The sequence below is a fragment of the Numenius arquata genome, chromosome 1 (assembly GCF_964106895.1).
Source record: "Numenius arquata chromosome 1, bNumArq3.hap1.1, whole genome shotgun sequence".
Taxonomy (NCBI): Eukaryota; Metazoa; Chordata; class Aves; order Charadriiformes; family Scolopacidae; genus Numenius; species Numenius arquata.
The window spans coordinates 50,987,673-51,009,637 of record NC_133576.1 but is presented as its reverse complement, the minus strand read 5'-3'; the positions used below and the strand labels follow the sequence as shown (position 1 = coordinate 51,009,637).

The 21,965-nt window shown below is 40.1% G+C and overlaps 1 protein-coding gene across 4 annotated transcripts in view; it reads right to left on the bottom strand.

The window, feature by feature from the left end:
- Positions 1–929: 929 nt before the first annotated feature.
- DMD (dystrophin) overlaps positions 930–21,965 on the bottom strand; it is a 1,192,402-nt gene continuing 1,171,366 nt past the window's right edge. For 3 of the 4 annotated variants that reach the window (XM_074159135.1, XM_074159153.1, XM_074159164.1), the window contains 2 exons: positions 17,949–18,041; positions 930–3,425 (listed from right to left, as the gene is read on the bottom strand). In XM_074159135.1, the coding sequence (XP_074015236.1) occupies positions 3,328–3,425; positions 17,949–18,041 (191 nt within the window). In that variant the 3' untranslated portion in view covers positions 930–3,327. Of the gene's footprint in view, positions 3,426–9,695; positions 9,728–17,948; positions 18,042–21,965 lie in introns of all 4 variants that reach the window. The other variant, XM_074159144.1, reaches the window with a different exon arrangement.

The following is a 21,965-nucleotide window of genomic DNA, read 5'->3' as shown; positions in this document are numbered from 1 at the left end:
CAGCCAGGCTTCAAACCCAACAGCGTCTCCTCATGTGCAACCAACTCTAGCGTTGGCGGTAGGGAGAAAGCTATGCTCGCTCTTGCTTAATTGAATTAAATAGGAGTCATCTTGTCACTGGTGCCTGCTGTGGTTTGTGGATTGTGTCATCTTCAGAGGAGACTTCAGTACAGCAAGGCACACACTGATTCATGTACGTAGGAGTGAATCGAGAGTAACTCCAGTCTGGGAGAGTAGATGTGGGATGTGTATTTATTTCCTCAAGTGAATGAATGAAATGAGGAAATTCTCACTTTCCCCTCACCGTATTATCAAAATAATATACAAACATACAATGTTTTTGCCTTTTATTTTGTTATTTTTCATTATTTTATTTCTACCACCGAAAGGTAGCTCAAAGACAGCATTGTGACACAACTGGGTGGAACCTTGGTATTAAAACCTACACGTGTTTATTAGATATGAAACGGGATGTGTGTGATCAACCTCTCTGATGGGAACAGATGCTTCCCAAAGCCTGAAAGGAGAGGGGCTCGCTAACATTATGCCTGGTGGCAAGGAGACAGTCAAGTGCTGGACTGATCAGCGAAGATCAATCTGATCTGAGGCTCCTTCCTGTGATGAGGCAGAAACCACGGAGCTGGCAATCTCCGAAAAGCTCCAGGGAGCATAAAACCGGGAGGTTCCCAACCTCATTGGGGGAGAAAAACCCAAACCGAGCAGAGCTGCTTTCCCCCTTCCAGCCAAATCTCAAGTGCTGCCGCCGGCACCTTGCCTGCTGCAGAGTGGGTCGAGGCACCGAGACGTCCCTAACAAGGGGGTTCGGCAATACAGGGAGCTGGGCACGTACCTAAGGTGAGGACTGCCGGAGAGGAGATGCACTGGGCGACTGCTGAACCTCAATCAAAACCACTGCACCTTTTATAACATAATTGCGTGCTTTATTGATATACACAGTAAAGCAGTATATAATACAATAGTAAGGCATATATTTGGTGAAATTTGATATGTTGTGAAAAAATGCAGTAAAACAGAAGTTTATAAAAATAATTAGTAAATGTTACAGTGTTGGTGTTAAAACACAATATATTATGATATCCAAGTAATAAACCAGTACTGAGTAACAATGAAATAACATGCCATATGGTATTTATGTATTCAATTACACTGATTATGTTTTACAGTTTCATACTTTGTCATTATAAGGTATATGAAATAATTCCCAAATTATGCTTAAAAAAGCAGCGATAAAGCTTTCAACTTTTTAAATATTTTTTGACAGACTCACTCCAAAACTAAGATCTAGAAAGTAAAACAAACAAAACAAAACCCTGATGAAAACAACCGTGCAATCCGTATTTCCTCCTTTTTTTTCTGACAAGAAGGTTTAACGTATAAGGGGAAAAAAAAGAAGAAACCCGTCTCTTTCTCAGACCTTAATTTAAACCTTCTGATGAAAAAGACCATGAGAAATACCAAGGGTTCCTATTGTAATAAACTGTTAAAAAAGCTTTTTATTAGGAAAGCAGAGGTTTGGGGGGAGGGCTGTACTTATTTTTTGTGAATGATTATCATTGTTGGCATTATTTAAACAATGAGACCTGGTCACACAATGGACACGTGGTGATGATGTAACATTATCTGTACGTAATTGTCAGGAACACCACAAAACCAAAGTGAGGTAGAAATAGCATGACTAGCCATGTTCAATGTTAACTAGCATTCAAAATAAAATCTTTCCCAAGTTTAATTACACTTCATACAAGAAGAGGTAACAGATTTTTTTTACTCTTGCAATATAAAGTCAGATGGTGTGTTTCTACATTTTCTAAGGAAAAATTAAAAGCTGGTTAATAAAATGAAGTGGTAAAGCTTTTGCTGACAGCACCTCATACCCAAACCTACCTCTCATGAGCTGCAGTCAAGCTGGCTAATCTGTTTAATCTGTTTTGCTATCAGTTCCTCTTTTTCTTACACTATTGTTAATTCTGTAGGATTACTTGTAGAGAGAAATGGGGAAGGAGAAAGGACCAGGGCCTTTGTTTTCATGATAAGCATCTCATGGAGCAGTGTGGCTACCTTCACCTGATCACCGTACGCGCGCAAGAACAGCAGTATTACAGCCTTTCCCAAAGGTTGCTCACAGCGTTACAGCTCCTTGGGACTGGCTGCTGTAGCAGGCTGAGACACACATTGTGGAAAGCTCTGGTTTTATTTTCCAGAGGATCGAGGAGCTTCATGCTCATTAAGAATACTGGGAGCCAGACAAGTGAAGATGTTCTGTGAGTAACCTACTTGTGCTTCGGGTCAGAAGCTGATCCCACAGAGGGTCAGGAGGGCAACTTCTCCCTTTCTTCTCTCCTCTGCAGCAAAGGTGACACGAGCGGTGGCAGCAGGTGAGGGACAGCTGTACCCAACTCCCGCTGAAGCACTGGCTGCAGCCAGCAGGGCACCGGATACTGAGGTCCAAAGGCTTCATCCGGTAAGGCAGTTTCTATGTTCCTTTACTAATAGTATTCAGGAATTTACTCAGGAGAGGAAACGCTGGCACATACGATGGTCATTAAATTCTTTCCTTTCCTTCTTTCTTCTGGGGTGTTTTGTTTTTTTTTTTCCTTAATTTTTTGCAGGCTCTGTCATGTAATGTGCTCTTTCATTTAATTATTGCGAACTAGCTGTGTGATTAATGTAATTCTTAATCTTATTGGAAAGAGGTGACATAACTACCTTCATTGGAAGTTCAGGAGATATTCTTTTTTAAGCCAGCCCTAGTCAGACAAAACCAATGAGAAATGTAAGTTTGCCATTTTGGTGTCACTGCAGGAAATATTCTTTTTTCTTTTTTGATAGGCAAGGAAAAGAACACAGGACATGAATCTCTCTGATGCAGTTACAGAGCTGAAATGATACTAAACAAATGCACTGCCTCAGTATTTTTTTTGTGTTTTTTTTAAGGGGGTTTCTATAAACAATTATTTTTATAAAGCACACTTTAGTTTACAATCTTTCATTATAACTGTTATAAATTTTTTTTTAAACAACCCGAAATGCATTCCATATAAAGAAATGGCAAGTTATTTAGCTATCAAGATTTTACATGTAGTTTTCTTATAATTTTTGTACAATTGCATAGACGTGTAAAACCTGCCATTGTTAACAAAACAGTAACAGACTTAGGAAACTACTGAAATCTACAGTATAGTACCACTACCCTTCACAAAAATATAGATTTTTTTTTTTCTTGTAAACTCTTACAGTCTAATCCTCTTTGTAGTATGAATATTATAAAAACCATGCGGGACGCCTGAAGTTGTAAAACACATCTTGCTATTCTAACACCTTGTCGTCGGTCATCACTGTCACTAAGGTTTCCATCGCTCTTCCCAAGTCATCTGCCATGTGGAAAAGGCTCCCTACATTGTGGCCTGAAAAAGAAAGTCAAAGAAGAGGAAATCAAATGAAGAAGACATGGTAGCAGATTGGCAGGAACATTTTACAGAAAAGGCCGGGCACAGATCCATCACTCTCCACGTACTGCTTGCTGTCATCCCTAGCGGACTACACCAGAGAGAACTCTTTCCAAAAGTCTCCTGGATGAGTATAATATGACATCATCAGCAAAGTTGTCAGTTTTGCAGAACACTTGACAGCAATACTGGCTTGAATGGCTATGGTAAACTATGTTGACAATAAGCTGGCACGTTTGTGTTCCAAAAAAAGCCCCCCCCGTAGTGATGAAGCTGCATCATTAGGAATGTTCACCAAAAGCAATGATTAAATCCATTGACATCACAGAAAAGTTTCCACTGATGCTGCAAGTGTTTGACCATTCAATGTTCTATTAGGGAGAAAAAAAGAAACAAACAGATCAGCAGTAATTAACTAAATCATTAAACCCAAGAGGTCCCAGCAGGATACCTGCCCAGATAGCTAAAATGATGACCAAACTAAATGGCTGCAATTTATTCAATTGTTTTTAAAATATCTTCTGCTTTTCATACAGCAGTCCAGCAGAAACAAAGATGCCACATTTATCAAGTAACTACTATACAGTGGTTCAGTTGTGCATTTCTCCTCACCTGTAACCACCGTAAAGCCCTAAGATGGTATAACCACAACACATGGACCTCCTACGCATGAAAGTGATGAATAAATGCAGCGTACAATTCTGGAGACAAAATCTGTAACTTCTCACACTCATTTTACCACTGCTGCAAATGGAAAGGAAAGGTAGAAATGCTGATCAGCAGTAAGAAAGGGCTTCATCACAATTAGAGACTAAACAGACTTGAAGGTAGAGAGATTAAATTGCCAAAAGTTGCCATTTTAGCCCCTTGGCCTGGTCTCCAGCTGCTGTTCAGGAGCGTGTGAGTCTCCTCCAAGTCCTGTGTCAGATTTGCAGCCTTCTATGAATGTCTCAAATACCCTCTGGCATCTCAAATGACAGAGACATCATGGTTTAAACAGCCGAATCCCATCTGGAGTCTCCCTCCTGAAAAAATATGACTGAAGAGGGAGGGAATATGACAAGAGATCTAGGCACCCTACAAGATGAGCATCCAAATGAGGACTGAGTGTTCAAGATTTTTCGCAAGGACAAGGAGAAACAAGCAGACAGAAGGTCTTAAAATAAGCAGAAGGAAATTATACTCCACACAGCACATAATTGTATTACTGAACTCATCTTCACAGGCTGATGTTGAGGCCAAGCACATAAATGAGTTAAAAAAGGAGTTAGAAAATAATCACTGAAGCAAGATTTATTGAGATGCAAAGAAGTGCATGTGACCTCCAACTCAAGAAGTCTCCACACTGCAGAGCAGCAGCAACTGAAAGCACATAACAGGGGAAGTATAACTCTATAAAACTATGGCCTGAGGGGTTTAATTTACTCTCTGAGAGTACTTGACAGAATATCTGTCTGGAAAAACATGGAAGGTGCAACGTCATCTGCCCACAACCCTGCTTCCCGGGAACGCTCTGCCTTAGCCTGGATGCCAAATCCTTGCAGGTCCTTGAGGAAGAGCACCCAAATGAAGAAAAGACATGACCAGGGTATCCAGGATACACCTTTCATGCAGTCTCTACTGTTACCATTGCTCTCCTACACGGTGGGTGGCCCTCCTCACACAACTGCCTTCTCTAACAACAGGAATGAACTTTCTCTGTGGGGCAAATCAAACTCACCGTCCTCTTCCAAATGTTTATATATTATGGTAGTCATGGACAGCTGACACTCCTACAGTACATAGGAGCTTGGAGTGACGTTTGTTAATATTCATCAGCATTTATGGAATAGAAAAAAATGACCTGAGAAATATCCAGAGAAGCTTGTTTCTTCCAGAGAACTATTATGACATTTTACATTCAGATTTTTAAATGCAGCATTCATTACACAAAACTATGCCATATCTAAATGATAATTACTCAACAAGCTCCCTGTTTGATTGTGAGCTGTGCTGTGCGTGGCACAGTTTGCTAGGTATCAATATAAAGAAATACTTGGTTCTAATCTGGTGACATTTTCTAATTGCACTTACGCACAGAGAAACAGGGGCATCAAGCAGCAATTTCATCCACAAATCCGTAATGATAGCCATCTTATTAATCCTAAACAAAAACTTGTAATTTGCTCATCAGCATGTCAAGTAACAGAGTATGAAAAATTCCTGTCAAGTTTTGGTCAAAACATACATTTACTTTAAAGTAAATGTATGCTACCACATTTATTTTAGATGTAAGGGATAATCTCTTTTACCAGCACCATGCAGGCTGAGATCAATCCAGCAAATTACACCATGGAAAGTGAAAATTTGATGAAGTCATATGAAAGCAAAACCATATTTTAGATGGGAGATGCTTAGGTTAACAGAAAGGTAACTGTCACTGGTTTGCTCTACTTACCCAAAACTCTGACATGCTCAGGTACATTTGTAGCACATGCTACCAAGGCTTTATCAGAATAACCCTGGTATAACTGCAGTGACCTGCAGCATCCCCCCAAACATGCTGACCCTGCAAACTACTTTCAAGAACTCCCTAGGCTTTTAATACTCTTTTTCTTCCTCAGCTGCAGTAACCTACAGACACGAGCCAGGGCGGTGGTGAGAGTTGTAACTGGGTAGCCAGGCATGAGAGGCATTGCTGCCTGTGGGATCACAGTCTCTTGTTCAGATTTGTTGAAATCTGTTGTTTCTAGAAACAACAGTGGGACTGCAGGGCTCCTCAGGGACTCCACCACCTCTTAATCCCAGCTCGAGAAGAGAGATCACCCTTCCATGGATTTAAAGCAATCCAAACTACTAAACCCTATCTTCAGAAAAAAAACAGTATTTGTTAATACTATTTTGTTCTGTCAGATACAGAGCTGTAAAGGTAACAAAGGCAAGCTCGTTTATTAGAAAGAGTTTAGGTCTAGAAAGAATAACTTCAATCAAAAATATAGAAAAAAAGTCTTTCAGAAGTATGCCACACTAGGTACAAATCAATAAGCTGTTCAGGCAACTAAAACACAAGCCAAGAAGACTCTAAGCATTCAGGGATCCCTAAGTATTCTTTTAAAGTGTAACAATAACAGGAATGTCTGCTGGTGTTTTTTCCTTTTCTCTGTTAATTGCTGCCATGTTTTTTAAACAACCATGATTCGAATCTGATCTCCCTCCACAGAAGCTGCACAGAGGCAGGCTGGGGTTACTAGGGAGATACGACTCCCTCTCCCCCACACCATCCACGCTGCCTCTCTAGCACAGGTCTTAATTTCCTCTGCAGAAAAGCTGAACACCATGTGTCTCCTCCTAAGCCATCTGAGTTTACAGTTCAGAGCATGACGACAAACCACAGCTGATTGCAGTTTATGTTAATAGCTGGATTGTGAGACATGACAGATTGGGGACCACAGTCTCTGGGACAGTCACAGGAAGGGAGAATGGGCCAGAAGAACAGGCAATAGCCGTGCTCCAGCCACTCAACTGGTGAACCCTCAGCAGGGCATCATTGCACCGCTAGCAGGTTTTTTGCCTCTCTTGCAGATGGAGTAACAGCTAGGTCAATCAAGACGGCGAATAGTTGAGAACAACATATGCAGTTATCTCCTGGAACTGCATGTGCAATGAATGCATTCTCTTCTATAACGCCTATTACCTAAATAAGAGCTCAAATTCACGGACTGTTTCTATTTAGCTCTGCTGCTTCTATTGAATACTGCTTATTTGCCCTCTCTAAGACTGAAACATAGGACATTGACATTTTAATTAAGAAGCAAATGAGAAAAATACTGTCCTAAAAGGAATTAGAAAAATATAAATCATAGCTTTCCACTCATTATTATTCATATTTTAAAGGAATGCCACCTAAGAAGGCTTTCTTTCTTTTTTTTTTTTTAAACATTAAAGCTGAAAAAGTTTTTTCCATGCTTGAGGCATTGAAAGATTGGAAGATGCTACCATGTAAGAAAAAAACTAGCAGACACTTTGAAATGCAGCAATAGAGCTCAAAATGGACATGGACAATATTAACTTAAGACTTCTAAAATGGAGGTAATTTTAACACAGGTGCATTTGCTTTGAAAGCAGAAAACACCTATTTCTGCACACACTTAACCACATCACTTCTGGTCATACACAGAATGATGCGTTTCACATCTGCTGAATTTGCTTTAGAGGCTCTACTGGAAATAAGGTCCTTGGGTGAGGGCGCAGTAACTGAATATCAATCTTACACTACAGCTTGTCAGAGAAATAAACGCGGAGCATTCAGACTCCAAAGAGTGGACAGAAAGTAAATTAAGAAGCCCCAACACAATGCAGTGCCTTTTTAAGCAGCAGAGATTTCTAACCCTTCCCCGACAAAAGACAAATCCTTCCTGTCGGTGGCTTGGATTTCGATACCCTTATTCCTATCAAGTAATGCCATGAAATCCATGGGATTACACATGAAGACAATACCTAATGTGAGTAATGGGATCAAAACCTGGCCGGGTGGGTTTAAAACCGCATGATCTGCCTTTGCACAAATGGATTCACACATAAAGCAAAAGCTGTTCTGCACCTTAGCTCATACACTTCATACGCAGGCGGAGAATTGTGTTTTATATTCATCTCTGCAAGTCACCAAGCCCCCTGTGGAACTGCCAGCAAGCACCAATACAACTGGAGAGCTGTGAGTGATTCCATTGAAGAAGTCGAATTTCTTAGGGTTAAGTTGCTGCAGTCTGATCAGGTAGGATATACTTGTTTTTCTAATTTTTTTTTTTTATTATTAATTGTATCAAATATTCCCTCAGAAGCAGAAGCTTTTTCTGAGGAATATGCATAAATATGAATGAGGATTGTGGAAATCAACAACCTGTTTTGCTGAATTGGAGAAGAATTCTCAGGCCGTATGGGCTGACAGCATGCAGGGCTGAGTATGAAACGACTTCCATAAAATTTCTTGACCGGTGCAGTCTGTTGATGACATCCCAAGCAGCATTTTTTTGACCCACGTAAGAGGACCTGCCATTTGAGGCCCGACTTAACCTGCACGGAGGATCTCACTCCTCAAAGTGGCTGGACCTGTGCCAGCTCCTACAACCAGTGCAGACAACCCCTGTATTACAAGGCACCACATTAGAACAAATCCTGGCTTTCCCAGGGTAGCCTGGCAGTGACTGGGGGTTCACAACAGCTCTGCTAAAAACCCCAGTGCAGTGTGTTTCTGTGAGTCCTCCGCCCCCCCCTCTGCACCGGCAGATGTCTGCAAAACCAGTTACCCTTTAATTCCTGCCTCATCCACACTGAACATCAGCTGCTCGGGAAAGGTCATTTCACAGCTACTTGCAATTGCACTCAGGCAGTCTCTGAATATTTTATCTTTAATAATAATTTTCGCTAGGAATTCATCTTTCAAACATTGTATCCGGTTGGCGAGTGAAGAGCAGCTTCACAGAGGAAAAAATCAAGGTTCTCTGGAAATACTTTCAAAGGTGCTATGACAACACAGTGCAAAACGTTTTCCTCCGTTAACAAGCAGCGACGTACAAATTCTAAAATCTATTTTGCATCAAACCAACCATGTCCAAAGTGCACAGTGAAAACCATCGCATTGCTGAACACAACACTGTGGAGCTGGTGAATGTTAGTAGCGTTCTTCACTCTGTAATAGTCTATCAGGAAATTAAAACACCTGAATCTCTTATACCTCTCAACTCTCACTGTTCTAAACAAAAAGAAAAAAAAAGTATTTAATAACTGGAGATGATGGTTGGCATATTGACACATATATATAAATACAATTGTGAGTATGTAAGCAGAAAAGCAAGAGAGACAGGTCTCCCTGTTGTGCTTACATACAGAGCAACAGAACTTAAGTCAATGACTGCAGCATATTTGCTGGCCACATTTATCATCCAGAGGCTTAATTTCAAGGTATTATCTTCTCCCTCCCCGTTCCTCAGTTTCCACCTCTGGGAGGATGTGAGAAAATGCAGATCCCTGAGCTGACATCGTCTCCACTGAAAGTTGAGAGGTACGCTGCTGTTAAGAGCACACATGGGGAATGCACTCAGCAAAATCAAACAAAACCCACAGCAAAATAAAACCACCCCCCGGCCCTTCACCAAACCCAAGCAAACCCGTGCTGCCGTCACACGCATGCTGGGCACAGAAAGCAAGCTGTGACAAACAGAAGCCATGGCAGTGAGCTTGCATCTCACTAACCTCTCTCACTGGCTTTCCAGGGGCATTTCTTCCTTTAGGAACAGAGAGAGGAAGTGGAAGAAATATCAGAAAAGAGAGGAAAAAAACCACACATGAATATATATTTTATACGGTAAGAGACACTTCAATTTCCACTTAGGAATTTCATAGAAAATAACGGCATTTCTGCTGTTAAGAAAGACTGAAAGTGCACTGAAATCTACTAATTATTCTGAGCCGATTTATTCAAGAACAGTTCTGTAAGCTGCAAAAACACTTAAGAAAACTACTAAAACCAATGTATAGGCCTTTCAGCTGAGGACAAGGATGGCACAGAAGATCTGAAATCACTTTCTGAGCATCCAAATTTCCTCAATTTGCATACTTCTACTAGTCAGTATTAGTGGTAAAATCATGTTTCCCTAATGTCAAATTAATTCATCAAGTCATGTTGCATTTTATTGTGGCCTATATATAAATATACAGGCATACATTCATATATACACATACGTGTACACACACTAGCGTATTTTACAGCTAGAGCTGTACACTGGAATATAACATGCTCACATTCAAGATAAATATATTCTGGAAGATGTTTCCAACACGCTGATTTGCAAGCATGGCAAAACAGAGGGGTCAGAGGGAGGAAAGGAAGAAAAAAAAATTCAAGTAAAAGGGCAAAAAGGGAAAGTATCTCATCATTTTCAAGCTGTACTGTGAAAACGGAAGAGTCATTAATGGGTTTAGCTGAGAAGATGTTCCTGATGAGCCTTCATGGAAGCCATACTTTGATCATTCTGATTCTTTTCAAACACTTATCATAGCATACTTGTTTTTAAAAACAGAAAGCCAGGTGTCAATCAACAGCAGAAACATTTCCCCTGCCCGCCTTCCCATCGCACAGCCAGTGACAATAAGATGCTTGCTGCCTCCAGAAGCATTGTTCCACTGTCACAGGTACACCACTGCACACACCAGTATGGCCAGACCTTGTAGCCTTAGGCGAGAAAGTCACTGCGGCAGACACTGCTCAAGAAAGAGGATGATCTTTGCCCCAGAGCTGTTGTAAATGATGTAATTGTAAATGACGTATCGGACAATGGGGAGAGAGACAGATATATACAGGAGAACACACTGGTCAGCATAACAGTAACCTAATTGCTGTCGAGTTTTTTTCTGGGTATGGCAGCCTGCAGGAGAAGGGAAGGAAGAAAATACATAGCTTTGCAGGTATTTTACAAGCAGCAGAACAAGGGTCAGCAACGGAGCAAAGCTGAGCAGAGGGGGTAAAGGAGAGGAGGAGCGGGTGAAGAAAGTGAACGGCAACCCTGACCACCACAGGTCAGAGCCACTGCTCAACTACAAACTCCAGAACAGCAACAGAAAACGCAGGGCAACCTCTGAGGGGTCTGGACAACAAAGGTTATGATTTACACAACAGAGGAAGTTTTCTTCCCTTCCTCCCCCTCTCCCTGTCCCCAGTAGCACACTTACCATTAGAAATGACAGTAACAGGTCTGAAGCCACGCTCTGCATGTGGGTTTTTTTATTCTGGTTCTAGGGGAGCCTTGACTCAGGTTATGTCTGTGCCGCATGTGCTGGTGGGGCACAGAGGTACTAGAGTGAGCTTGATGGCTAGGAGAGGTGCAGCTTCAGTTCTCAGGGCTTCACTTTGCAGGCCTACCTAACTCTCTAGGACTTACATGAGCACCTACAGAGCTTGCAACCTCCTCTGGTGCTTTTATCAGGAGCTATGAATGCTAAAAAAAGTGCCTCCCAGGAGGGAAGATGAGAACCTCTCACTGATATAAATCATGTAACAGAAAATCTTTGAAAATGAAGATACAAAGTCCATTGCATACTTGGGTCATCTTCCAAGGAAGAGCCCCAAGGTTTAGATGAGTAGGTGGTCCACCTAAGGCCTCCAGAAACTGCAGCATGGTACAGCTGGGTGTGCAAGAATCCTGGGGCATGAATGAGATCCAGCAGAAGACAGTTCAGCTTGGGTCAAGAGGAGAGAAGGAACTGCCTACATGTAAATACTGGATCCTTTGGAGGTCTTAAGAAATGACTACCTGTCTGCATAAGCACCTAAAATTGCAGCTACACAGTGTCTAATTTAAATATCTACATGAGACAGCCTGGATTCTGCTTCAAAATGAATGTATTTAAAGGTATCTGGGATAGTTCTGCACCACACAAAACAGCTGGTGAGTAATCAGCCCCAGAATTTGTTAAATGCAACAAAGAGTAGCACTACTACAGTAACAGCTAATTTCTTTTGGAGGAAGATTAAAAAGGGTTTAATGGATTTTACTTTATTTTCTTCTTTGCATATGAATGAATGCGTGTCTAAGTTTTCAGGCAAGGAGTATGGTTTGGCATAAATTGCAGAGGAAGAAGATTGTCTGTATTGCCGCAGTTTTGAAAATTTGTATTCTATAAGGCATCAAAACACTGATACACCATCCATGGGTGCCTAATTATCTATTATTCCTTCTCAAATCAAGATTTCCTGCCCTTACAAAATAGGAGAGTCTGTCTTTTTTTTTGGAAATCTACATGACATTGTATCACAGGCAAAGGTACACAGAGAGTGATCAAATCAAACCTGAAAGCAGAGGCACTAATACAAATTTCATGCATCTAGGTAGATTCAGCTCAAAGCAGAGAGCACAAGCATCTATTGCACCGTCCCTCTCACTGAACTCGGGAGAGGGACAGGCTGCAGAGCGGAAAGATCTGGATGTTCAAACAGCTTTTTTTCTTTGAAAAAAGTTCCCTGAAGCTTTGTTAAATTCATTAATATATTCTCAGTTTACATCAGGAATGAGCGTTATAAATCACAAAAGATTTAATCTTCCCCATCACTACCCCATCAGAAATCTGCAGAGAAGCTCAGCCACTTCCGTACTGTTGGGCCACAGGGAACTGATACGGGATCTCAGTCATCTGGGCCCACTGATGTGGGAATTAGGACCACAGCACAGAGAAGGGGATACAGTCCAGAAGAAGCCAGGGTAGCTCAGTTGGAACAGTATTTCCAGAATACCCTACAGCATAATAACTCCAGGGTAGTCTTCCACTGATTCAGTAAAGTGTGAAAATAAAGGTCTGTGTCATAAGATGTTTTGCTGTCAGAAGAAGAGAAATCGCATTATTTGCAGTGCTAAAAGTTGCCAGTTCCACTTAGGACATTAGTGCAATTCATGACGGGGCCTGGCTGATGCAAGAGTGAGAGAAGAAAATGCGTCCAGTGTGTTTTTATGTGACTGAGATAAAAATAAATCAAAAGTTGTAAAAGATGGTGCTATTTTTAGTGCCATTTATTTATTGTTGTGGGGTCTTGTAATTTCACTGCACAAGACAACATCTGTATTAAGCAATACTATGTTAAATAATAACGATGAGTATTGATCCCTCTCCAAATGTTTTCACGTGATGTCATGGCCTCTTAGCTCTATTAAGCCATCCTGGTCTCATTTCTAACCACTTCTTGGCTCCCATTTCCTCATTATCCACCAGCAAGGGCTCTGCATCGAGAGCCTTGGAAGCTCTCTCAGTAACTTCAGTTAGCTCAAGAACTTCTGCCCCTAAATTCCTCTGTGAGCTTCATTCATAGGGAGCATTTTGCCACAAAACCATAATCCCAAAAGACAGACTGGTCCACCATGACATCCACCTGAAGCGGTACAACTTGTCTGCCCTCAGTACTGCAGGAGAGATGAATTTGGATTTAAAAATATTGGCCTGCCAATCTTACTTTCTAGCTGTGAACAAATTCCCTGGAGATTTAGTAGCTTGGGCACAAATACAGCGTGAAAATGTTTTCCTCTGTGGCCCATTATCAAGCAGGGTCAAATAAACCACTGAGGTGGTATTTAATGGTAGATTTCCACTAAATGTCAGACCTCTGGCTTTGACATCTGTTTTGAGTTAGCACAGCAGCTGTTTGAAGCAGCTGCAGCAGTTGTGAATTTGCTGGGAGCAGCGAAGTAAAAGAGGAATGGATGGGAAACCTTGTAGATTAAAAGGAAGGAAAAATTCCTTAAGGACAGCAATCATCAGGTATTCAACAGAATTTCCCTCTCCAGAAATAAAACAGCTTTCGGCACCAACAGTCTGCTGTGCAAGGAACATGGAGTTCCATTGCTCCTCTAGGAAATGCCAAGAACCGTCAAAATGTTAAACTGAAGAAACAACAAAAAAAACCCCCAACAACTATAAAAGATATATAGTAACACAAGTTATTGCATCTAAGATCTGCTTATGAAGGTCTATGACACAATTTAACGCATGCTTTTCTAAAATACATTCAAAATGATGCTATGAAGCCTTGATGCCCTTTTAAAAACAACTCTATGCTGCAAAAGCTTGGAAAATATCATAAACAAAATTAATCTATCTCCAGGTGAGTGACAATTAATTACTACTACATTTTACTGCTTTGTTTCAGAAGTCCAAAATAAGAGCTACTACTTGTTTTAGAAAACTATCTCCCAGTCTGAGCAAATCTTACTTTTCAAATGCTTTTGATGATATTTAGAGAGAATATTTTGGTTTTAGTTTGTATCCTGTGATGTTCAACTATGCATCTGTGTACCCAAGCATAGAAATTCAGTCCTTTTCCCTCCTCACTACTTATTCATTCATCTCTGAACTCTTCTCATGAACCAAAGCCAGAAGGTTCATGTTCAGTCCAGTTTTCTCTTGTCGTGTTGTTCTGCACTCCTCCAAGCTGTCGTTATCCCAGTGGCAACACGATACTCAGAATTATGTCCCTAATTCAAAAGGCATATCACTCCCTATGCTGTGACATGCTGGATCTGGACATTTAGCTTGAAATGTAACATGCTTATTTTTACAGGCCACAAAGGAAACCCACATTTAATGTCCTCCCAGTAACTTCCCAGGTGTTTTCATACATCCCTAGATTTCCTCAATTGATTCCACATAGAAATGTCAGGTTATATGTATCGATGTTTGTCCCTTCCTGGATTTCATTTTGTTATTCTCACTTTCAGTCTTGGCAGGTTTTGGTGAGCGCCCCGTGTCCTCTGCGGCAATTCTGGAATTGCATGGTCTATGAATATCATAGCAGAATTCTCCTTCTACAGCATTAGTATAGAAATAAACAAAGCTACTTCTATTACTAGTCAACTTTGGGCATTTAATCCATCTTCCTTCTAGTTTTAATTCCTAAAGATAGTATGCATCACACGTGGTGTCGCTTTACCCAAGTAGTTTGAAGTCACCTTTCAAATAATATTTCATAAGTGCATATTTCACAACACACTTCTGAATGCCCAATTGGGATGACTTGCATGAATTTCTCGCATCTGACAATTTTTAAATTCTAATTAATAAGAATTCATATACGATAAAATGTATTCTTTATAGAACTGTGCTTATCGCTTGTTTGGGCTTGTTGTTCTGTTTCCTGAATACCTACAAATAGCTTGAGGTTCAATGCGACCTGTAATGCAAAGAAATAAAATATTACTTGTACCACATCTAAATGTTTACACTATGCCCTCTGCTCAGGCTGCTTTGCCAAACTGCTTTCACTCTTTCGCAATTACACTTCGATCGTTTATTATAGATTGGAAACCTGAGATATAGATTTGCACCTCTCAACAGCAAAAAAAGCCCCTGATTCAGTGGTTTGTTGAGACCAGTCAACCCTGCTTCATTTTTTCCTTCCTGCAGTCGTGTAAATTTCAAGTCATATCCCTGATGCTCATAGAATCCAACTGACTACAGCATCCTTCATCTCATGATGAAGGTCTACATGAGGCTGCGGCAAATTAACTGTGGGTGTAAGCTTTGTTTATGCGGGTATCAGCTGAATATGATTTAATCGTTAAATGGGAGTAGAAGAAAACTCCAATAACTGAAGTTTGCATGAGATCTCAGCAAAACTGACAAGGTCAGTAGCTTTCTTTAGTAACCAGTGAATGGAAATCCATTTGCACTGGTTGTAGGACAAACTATTTCTCACAGAGGGCCTGACCCTTCCTATTCCTCAACTAAAAGCAACCTGGCATTCCTGCAAATGCATCAAAAAATACATGAAGAACAGAAAAACCTAATTGAGGTCCTAATCTCTTTAGCCAAAACCTGGTAAAATTCTTCAGAAAGTGAATGACTTTTTCTCCCAGCTGGACTAATCTTTTTGTGTAGCCAAAGAGAGAGGAAGAGGCAGATTCTGGCTCAGCACGATGCTGCCATGGTCAGGCCCAGAAGAAAAGTCCTGTGGGAAGCTCGACTGTGCTTGACAGCCTGTGCCTGCTCCTGGCTGCTCCACCAGAAGCTCCTCTCCTGGCTAAGAAGAAGACACATGTCAAACAAAGACTCTGCCTCTTCCTCGCTCCGCAGCCCTTCACGCAGCTAAAGAGTTTTTTTTGTCCTCTGTGGCTGCTAGTCAGGCAGGAAAGTACATAAACTGCAATCTCTTTTAGGGATGCTTGTAATCACGTACTACACTTTTAACGCAGTTACTGAAAGGAGAAACAAAGTAAGGGAATACATTCTTTCTCTGTATTTAAATGACCACATTTTGCATCAACAGAACGAAAATGTGAAATTACAGCTTAATTTACGGAATTAAAATATTAACTGATGTTACCAATTTAAAATATTTTTTTTTCCTCACTACACTTTATATTCTGTCAGTTTGATTAATGAAGCTTTGTATTTTTCACCAATAAAATAAAATTAAAGACCTTTTCTGTTCTCAGTCAGTAGGGACTGATCTCTACCTATTTATACACAGGAAATGAACCACTGTATTTCAAATATCTCATTAACTGTTGTTTCATAAATTGCTTCTATTTTACTTAAAACTAAGCTTGTTTTTAAAAAGAAACACTGTTTGTCAGTGTCAGCAGCTATGATTACAAATTAGACACCACATTTGTTGAATACTTTAACACATGGGGTACCTACACCTAGACAGATAGGATTATGCAAGGTCTCCTAAATACAACATATTTACACAAACGATGGTCACTGATAAGAAAGCACTGTCTGTTGCAACCTTGCGTACACAGCAATTTTAAAAATAAATCCATTTTTATCTACATAACAACATTTGAAACATTTTTCATCTGTTGTCTCTGATAATTAATATCTCGGCAAAATGAGGGCTGGACATGCAACTTTTTCATATAATGTTGAGGTGAAGATGAACGCAGTTAACAATATACTGTATTCGGTTTTCTTCGACAGTATCTTTCTAAAACAATTCTATCTTTTGATTTATAGCATGAGATCTTACGCAGTTTATACTGCCTTCTCCTGTTCCACTGCCCACAGATGACGCCTGGTGAGAGCTGAGCCTGCTTTGAATTCAAACGATGGAGAAAACTCGACTTCACCAAAAGTTTAGCATGATGGTTAACACATTTATCTACTAAGGAAGAACTTCTGGATGATGTGTGAAACCTGTGCAAGTCTATGCCCCTACTGGAATCCATTTAACAGGCTGTGAATAGACACTGGGACTTTCTTTTGCCGAGAGGTTTATGTTTGAGCCTTCTTTCACAGCAACAGGTAATACCCCAAACTTCCCAGCTCCTGCCAGGAATCTCAGCCAATTTTCTTGGCAGCAGAGTATTTTCTCTGGGCTCAGAAAAGACCTTCGTAAATGAAAAAAGGGCTGAAAAAATAAATCCCAGTAATACAAATGCTTATCTTTAGCAAGCAACAGAAATGAGCGAAACAGAAACACCGAAAGAAATGCTTTGGCTGTACACACAAGTGCAGCCCACGCTGCACAAACAAGCAGCCCACTTGTTTTCCCTCCATCACTTTGGACACAAGTGTTACAAGGTTGAGAACTTTGACTCAGAATTTTAGTATTATTTCAAACGAGATTCTTCTTGGATAAAGGTAAGGACAGAAGGAAAATGTGCTAAGACTTGTATTAAAAATAAATCAGCAAGAGGACTGACTGAAAAGGAGAGAAGCTGTGAGAAAAGGAACACAGCAAAAGGAGGGAGAAGAAAATGCTCAGGAAAAAAGAGTTTCAGACAGACATTGTTTCATCCGCGTATCTAGCAAGGGCTACCTGTGGAGCTAGCTTAAGGTAAAGGAGGAGCAGGCTGCTTCTCCACTCTAAATAAGATAGGTTTCTCTACAGCTATTGTTAAAATGAAAACAAAGAGCGGCAAAGAACCTGAAACTAAAACACAACCCCCTGGAAACATCAAGGAACAGAAAGCACTTTTATCTTCTTCCCTATCATCTGCCACGGGCAGCAGCGCTCACCTCTGGAGCTGGGGAAGGAGTTGTTCAGCTGCTCCATCACTTCCTCCAAACCTGTGCTTGTGTCCTGGGGAGGGCTGAGCAGTTCGTCCTCGCCTGGAAAGCAAATCCACACCACTGCATGAGAGCCACTGTAAAACCATTTGCCACCAGCTTGCTATTGTGTATGTCCTTCACAAAACTAAGGCTGTTCACGTAAACACATTTTCTGCACAGTATACAATCAAAATTGTTAAAATGGTAAATTTTGTGGACTACTAAGCTTCTCTTTCTGTTTAAGAATCTAAGTGAAATTAAACAATGAATTTTAAACAACACTGACTTTAATTAGTGAAAAGGGATTCAAGAAATAACCTACTTGGGTAAAAGAAGTGGGGTAAAATGTCTGCTAGGAACATTTAGTTCCATAAATGACACTCATTGCTCCAGCTTCTCTAATTCTATTAATGGAAAAAGAAATTGCTGTTGTGAGTGCTGCTATTGAGCACCTTTCTAATAGTGCTGGATTCATGTTAGCACTGCTTTGCCTAGCTGCGTAAATCAGTAGAAACTCAGATTCTCATCTGCATCAGTATTAATATTTCTGACAGTTTAATTGCATCAGATTGGCGCTCCAAGAACATTCAATTGTACTGTAAAAGGGTTTAGCAGCAGTTTAATAAAGCGAAATACATTTCTCCCACTGAATAATTTCTATAACCTGATTATAGGGCAGCAGCTTAATGGGAAATTCGATAGATTTTATTTGTACTGGGTTTTTTTTTGGTCACGGTTTCAGATAACTAAAATCCATATGTTGACTTAGTGTATGTTCATCCTAGCCTCCACTACGAATAAAGCATCTGAAAAAAGAACACACCTAAAGGATATACTTTGAGTGAGATTCTCCTTTTTTACTAGATTTCTTTTATCCCTATTAAAACACAGAAACAATTTTGCCTACTGTAATAACCATGAGAGGTACATCCTTATTTTGAAAATGACTTAATGACCCTTTATTCTAACATTACTCAACTCAAGTAAAAAGCTACCTGATTTTCTGTTAGCATTTACATTCTTTAAAGGTTGAGATGCTCCAGGCTAGTAGAAAGCCTGCTAAAAGAGATGCTAAAGGAACACTTCAGGACTGCATATATTTCTTATTATTAGGCTTAGTGTCAGCCTCACCTTAGGGCCAGGAGTTTCACAAGAGTTATTGCTAACCAAGAGTACAAGAAGTGGGGTAAAGTGTCTGCAAGAAGCACTTAATTCATATAAGTGATGGTCTTCATATCAGCTTCTTTTATTCCATTAATAGTCTAAAAATAGCTGCTGAGACTGCTTGCAGCTTGTTCAGCTTTTGACTGGTGCTGGGTTCACACAAATCAACTCTCACCGTGAGTTACTTTCGCATCAAGTGCTGCAATGACAGAGGTGCCTTAGCAGAACTAATGTCCTTCCAGCCTCTGCTGGATGGCAAGGTGAAAACTCAGCGAGCGAGATCTTGCTTCTTCTGCTTCTGCCGAGGACCTTCTCAGCATGCCTGCAGAAAGCCACCTGGCCCCCCAAGATTGAAAGAAGAGGGCAGTGGTTCTGCTGTCCTGGCCAAGAAGAATTGAGGACAGGTATTGACTTCCAAATGTCCTGGTAAGCACTGATACAAACTGAATTATGTTGACCGTCAAGACTGCTATATCTTTTTTTTTTAAATGCATTATTTTTATTTTATCTCATTTGGATGCTTTTTCTGAGCATTTCCTTGTAAATGACAAAATAAGACATCAGCCAAGCAACCCGACAAAAGTAAAGACACCTTCAGACCTCAATTACCTCTCTTTACCCAAAACAGTCTTCACCATTCCTGTTTCTACAAAAGGTTTGAAGAGCTGGATGCGTCTCAAATATTCTGGTGGTACCTGAACAAATTAAAGTTCAGCAACAGCTTCTTGGCTCACATGCCTCGGAGAACCTCCTCTGCTGCTACATTACTGGGCAAGAAAGGCCAAAGATCAGGACTTTCCCAGTGGGAGTCTATTAGAAGAAAAGCAGAACCTTTTCACTTGCCCAGGTGTATTTCAGGAAACCAAGGGACAAGCTCTTCTATTTGTAAATTAAGAGCTGAGTGGGTAGTGTTTTTACCAAATGGTTGGACAACGTTGCTGGTGGAAAACAGTAATTTCTCTCTGAGAAAGCAGAGAGGCAGACAAGCACAGTGGGTCTACGTTCAAAGAAAAAAACCCTAAGGTCTCCTTTCAAAAAGAAAAATATATAAAAACTACCACTACATTACCTCATTGCCTGAGAGACTTAGAGATCCCTTGTATTTTCTCAAAAACAACTCCCTTATTACTGGGCACATGCTTGCTGCATAGGAGCATTATTTACAACACTGTTCTGGTTCCCTTCACAATTCAAGAATATTTTAAGTTGTGCTTCACAAAACTCTCAGAGTAGCAAGCAAAGCTTTCCAGTGTGAAAGGCAACTCGACAAACTTAATTAGTTGCGGTTTGTTAGCTCGGTTAGTAATTATTTTTATAAGCTCTGCTTCATGCTGCCAACAGTGTTGCTTTTCTGAGTCTCAACACGATCATACTGATAGTGATTCAACACCTCACTGTCCTTCCACATATTGGCTCAATCGAACAAACAAAAAACCCAAAGTCATGTCTAAATATTTGCTTTAAAAAAGTTTTAGCAGTTTATATAATTATATGTGTGTTAATTAATTATTTAATTGCAGCCTCAAAAGTTAAATGGGAATAATCTTATATCAAGTCAAATGAAAAGAAGTATATAATTCTATTTTGTCCTACTAAGAGCATAAAATATGAAACTACAGGACTTTTTATAAGATGCTTGGGAACCACTTTCTATTTTTTTCTTGTGTATTTTAATTAACATATTTTATGTGATGAAATTCACGACATTTCTTCAAAAGCTGAAGTAAATTACTCCACTTGTTTTGTCTACTCTGTGTGTGCCATACATAGCAAAATATTTTCTCATTAGTAACACAATTAAAGAAAGATCCAAAAGAAATTGCTGTTACCTGTGATTGTACTCTCACCCCCAGGGTTTAACTTAAGCATTCCCAAAGGTACTATTTATTTCACATTTTCTTGTTGTAGGGCATACAGAACCCATCTTGTTTCATACCAGCACAGGCTGATGTTATTGCCTATGCTCAGGATGGAAGAAAAACCCCCTGACCAAACTGCACCTCCCACCATGACAGCACTTCTGACACAGCAGAACATCCCCTCCCATTTAATTTCTCACTGTCATCGACTCTTTCACTAACCGCAGTGAAAAGCTCTCACTTAAGCCTCTCGCTCTCCCCCAAAGCCTCTCTCTAATATCCACTAAATAAATTTCTGTGTATGAAGCTGAATATTATCATCAGACTTCAAATATTATCTTGTTGAAGTAATTTAAGCATATTTTCTTAAAGATGCTGCAACGGTTGACTGCTTTTTTACTAGCAGAAAATCCTTACTAGCTGGTAATAAATACTTGTTAATTATATAACAGATAGGAAATTAGGAAAATGCTACAGAGCAGTTACTAAAAGCACAAAAATAATAATTCCAGCCTCCTAGCTACAGAATATTACTACTTAACCTTACCCCACAAGTCAATTGATGTTCATTATCACATCTGATAGGGTATTTAGAAAAGACACTAAATAAGCACTGTGTATGAATGACAGCTCAATTCTACTGATTGAGCCATGACATATTAAAAATAAGATCACATCAGTTAACACAGGGATTTAATCTCTCAGCCATAATTAATACTATGTACATTTAAATCAGTCATGTCATGCTTAATAGCTGAAAGCCAGTTTGAACAAAATAGTAAGCTTTTTAGTGATATTTGTTTTCAGAGTAAGCCCTGGCTGAGCTTTGTGTTTAATGTCAAAATATCCATGCTACTGTGTGCATCATAACCAAAAGCAACAGCCTGAACCATAACGAAGATGCAAAGTGTAAACTGTGAGATGACACTGAAGACCACTGCAAATGCCTAGTTCATTTTCA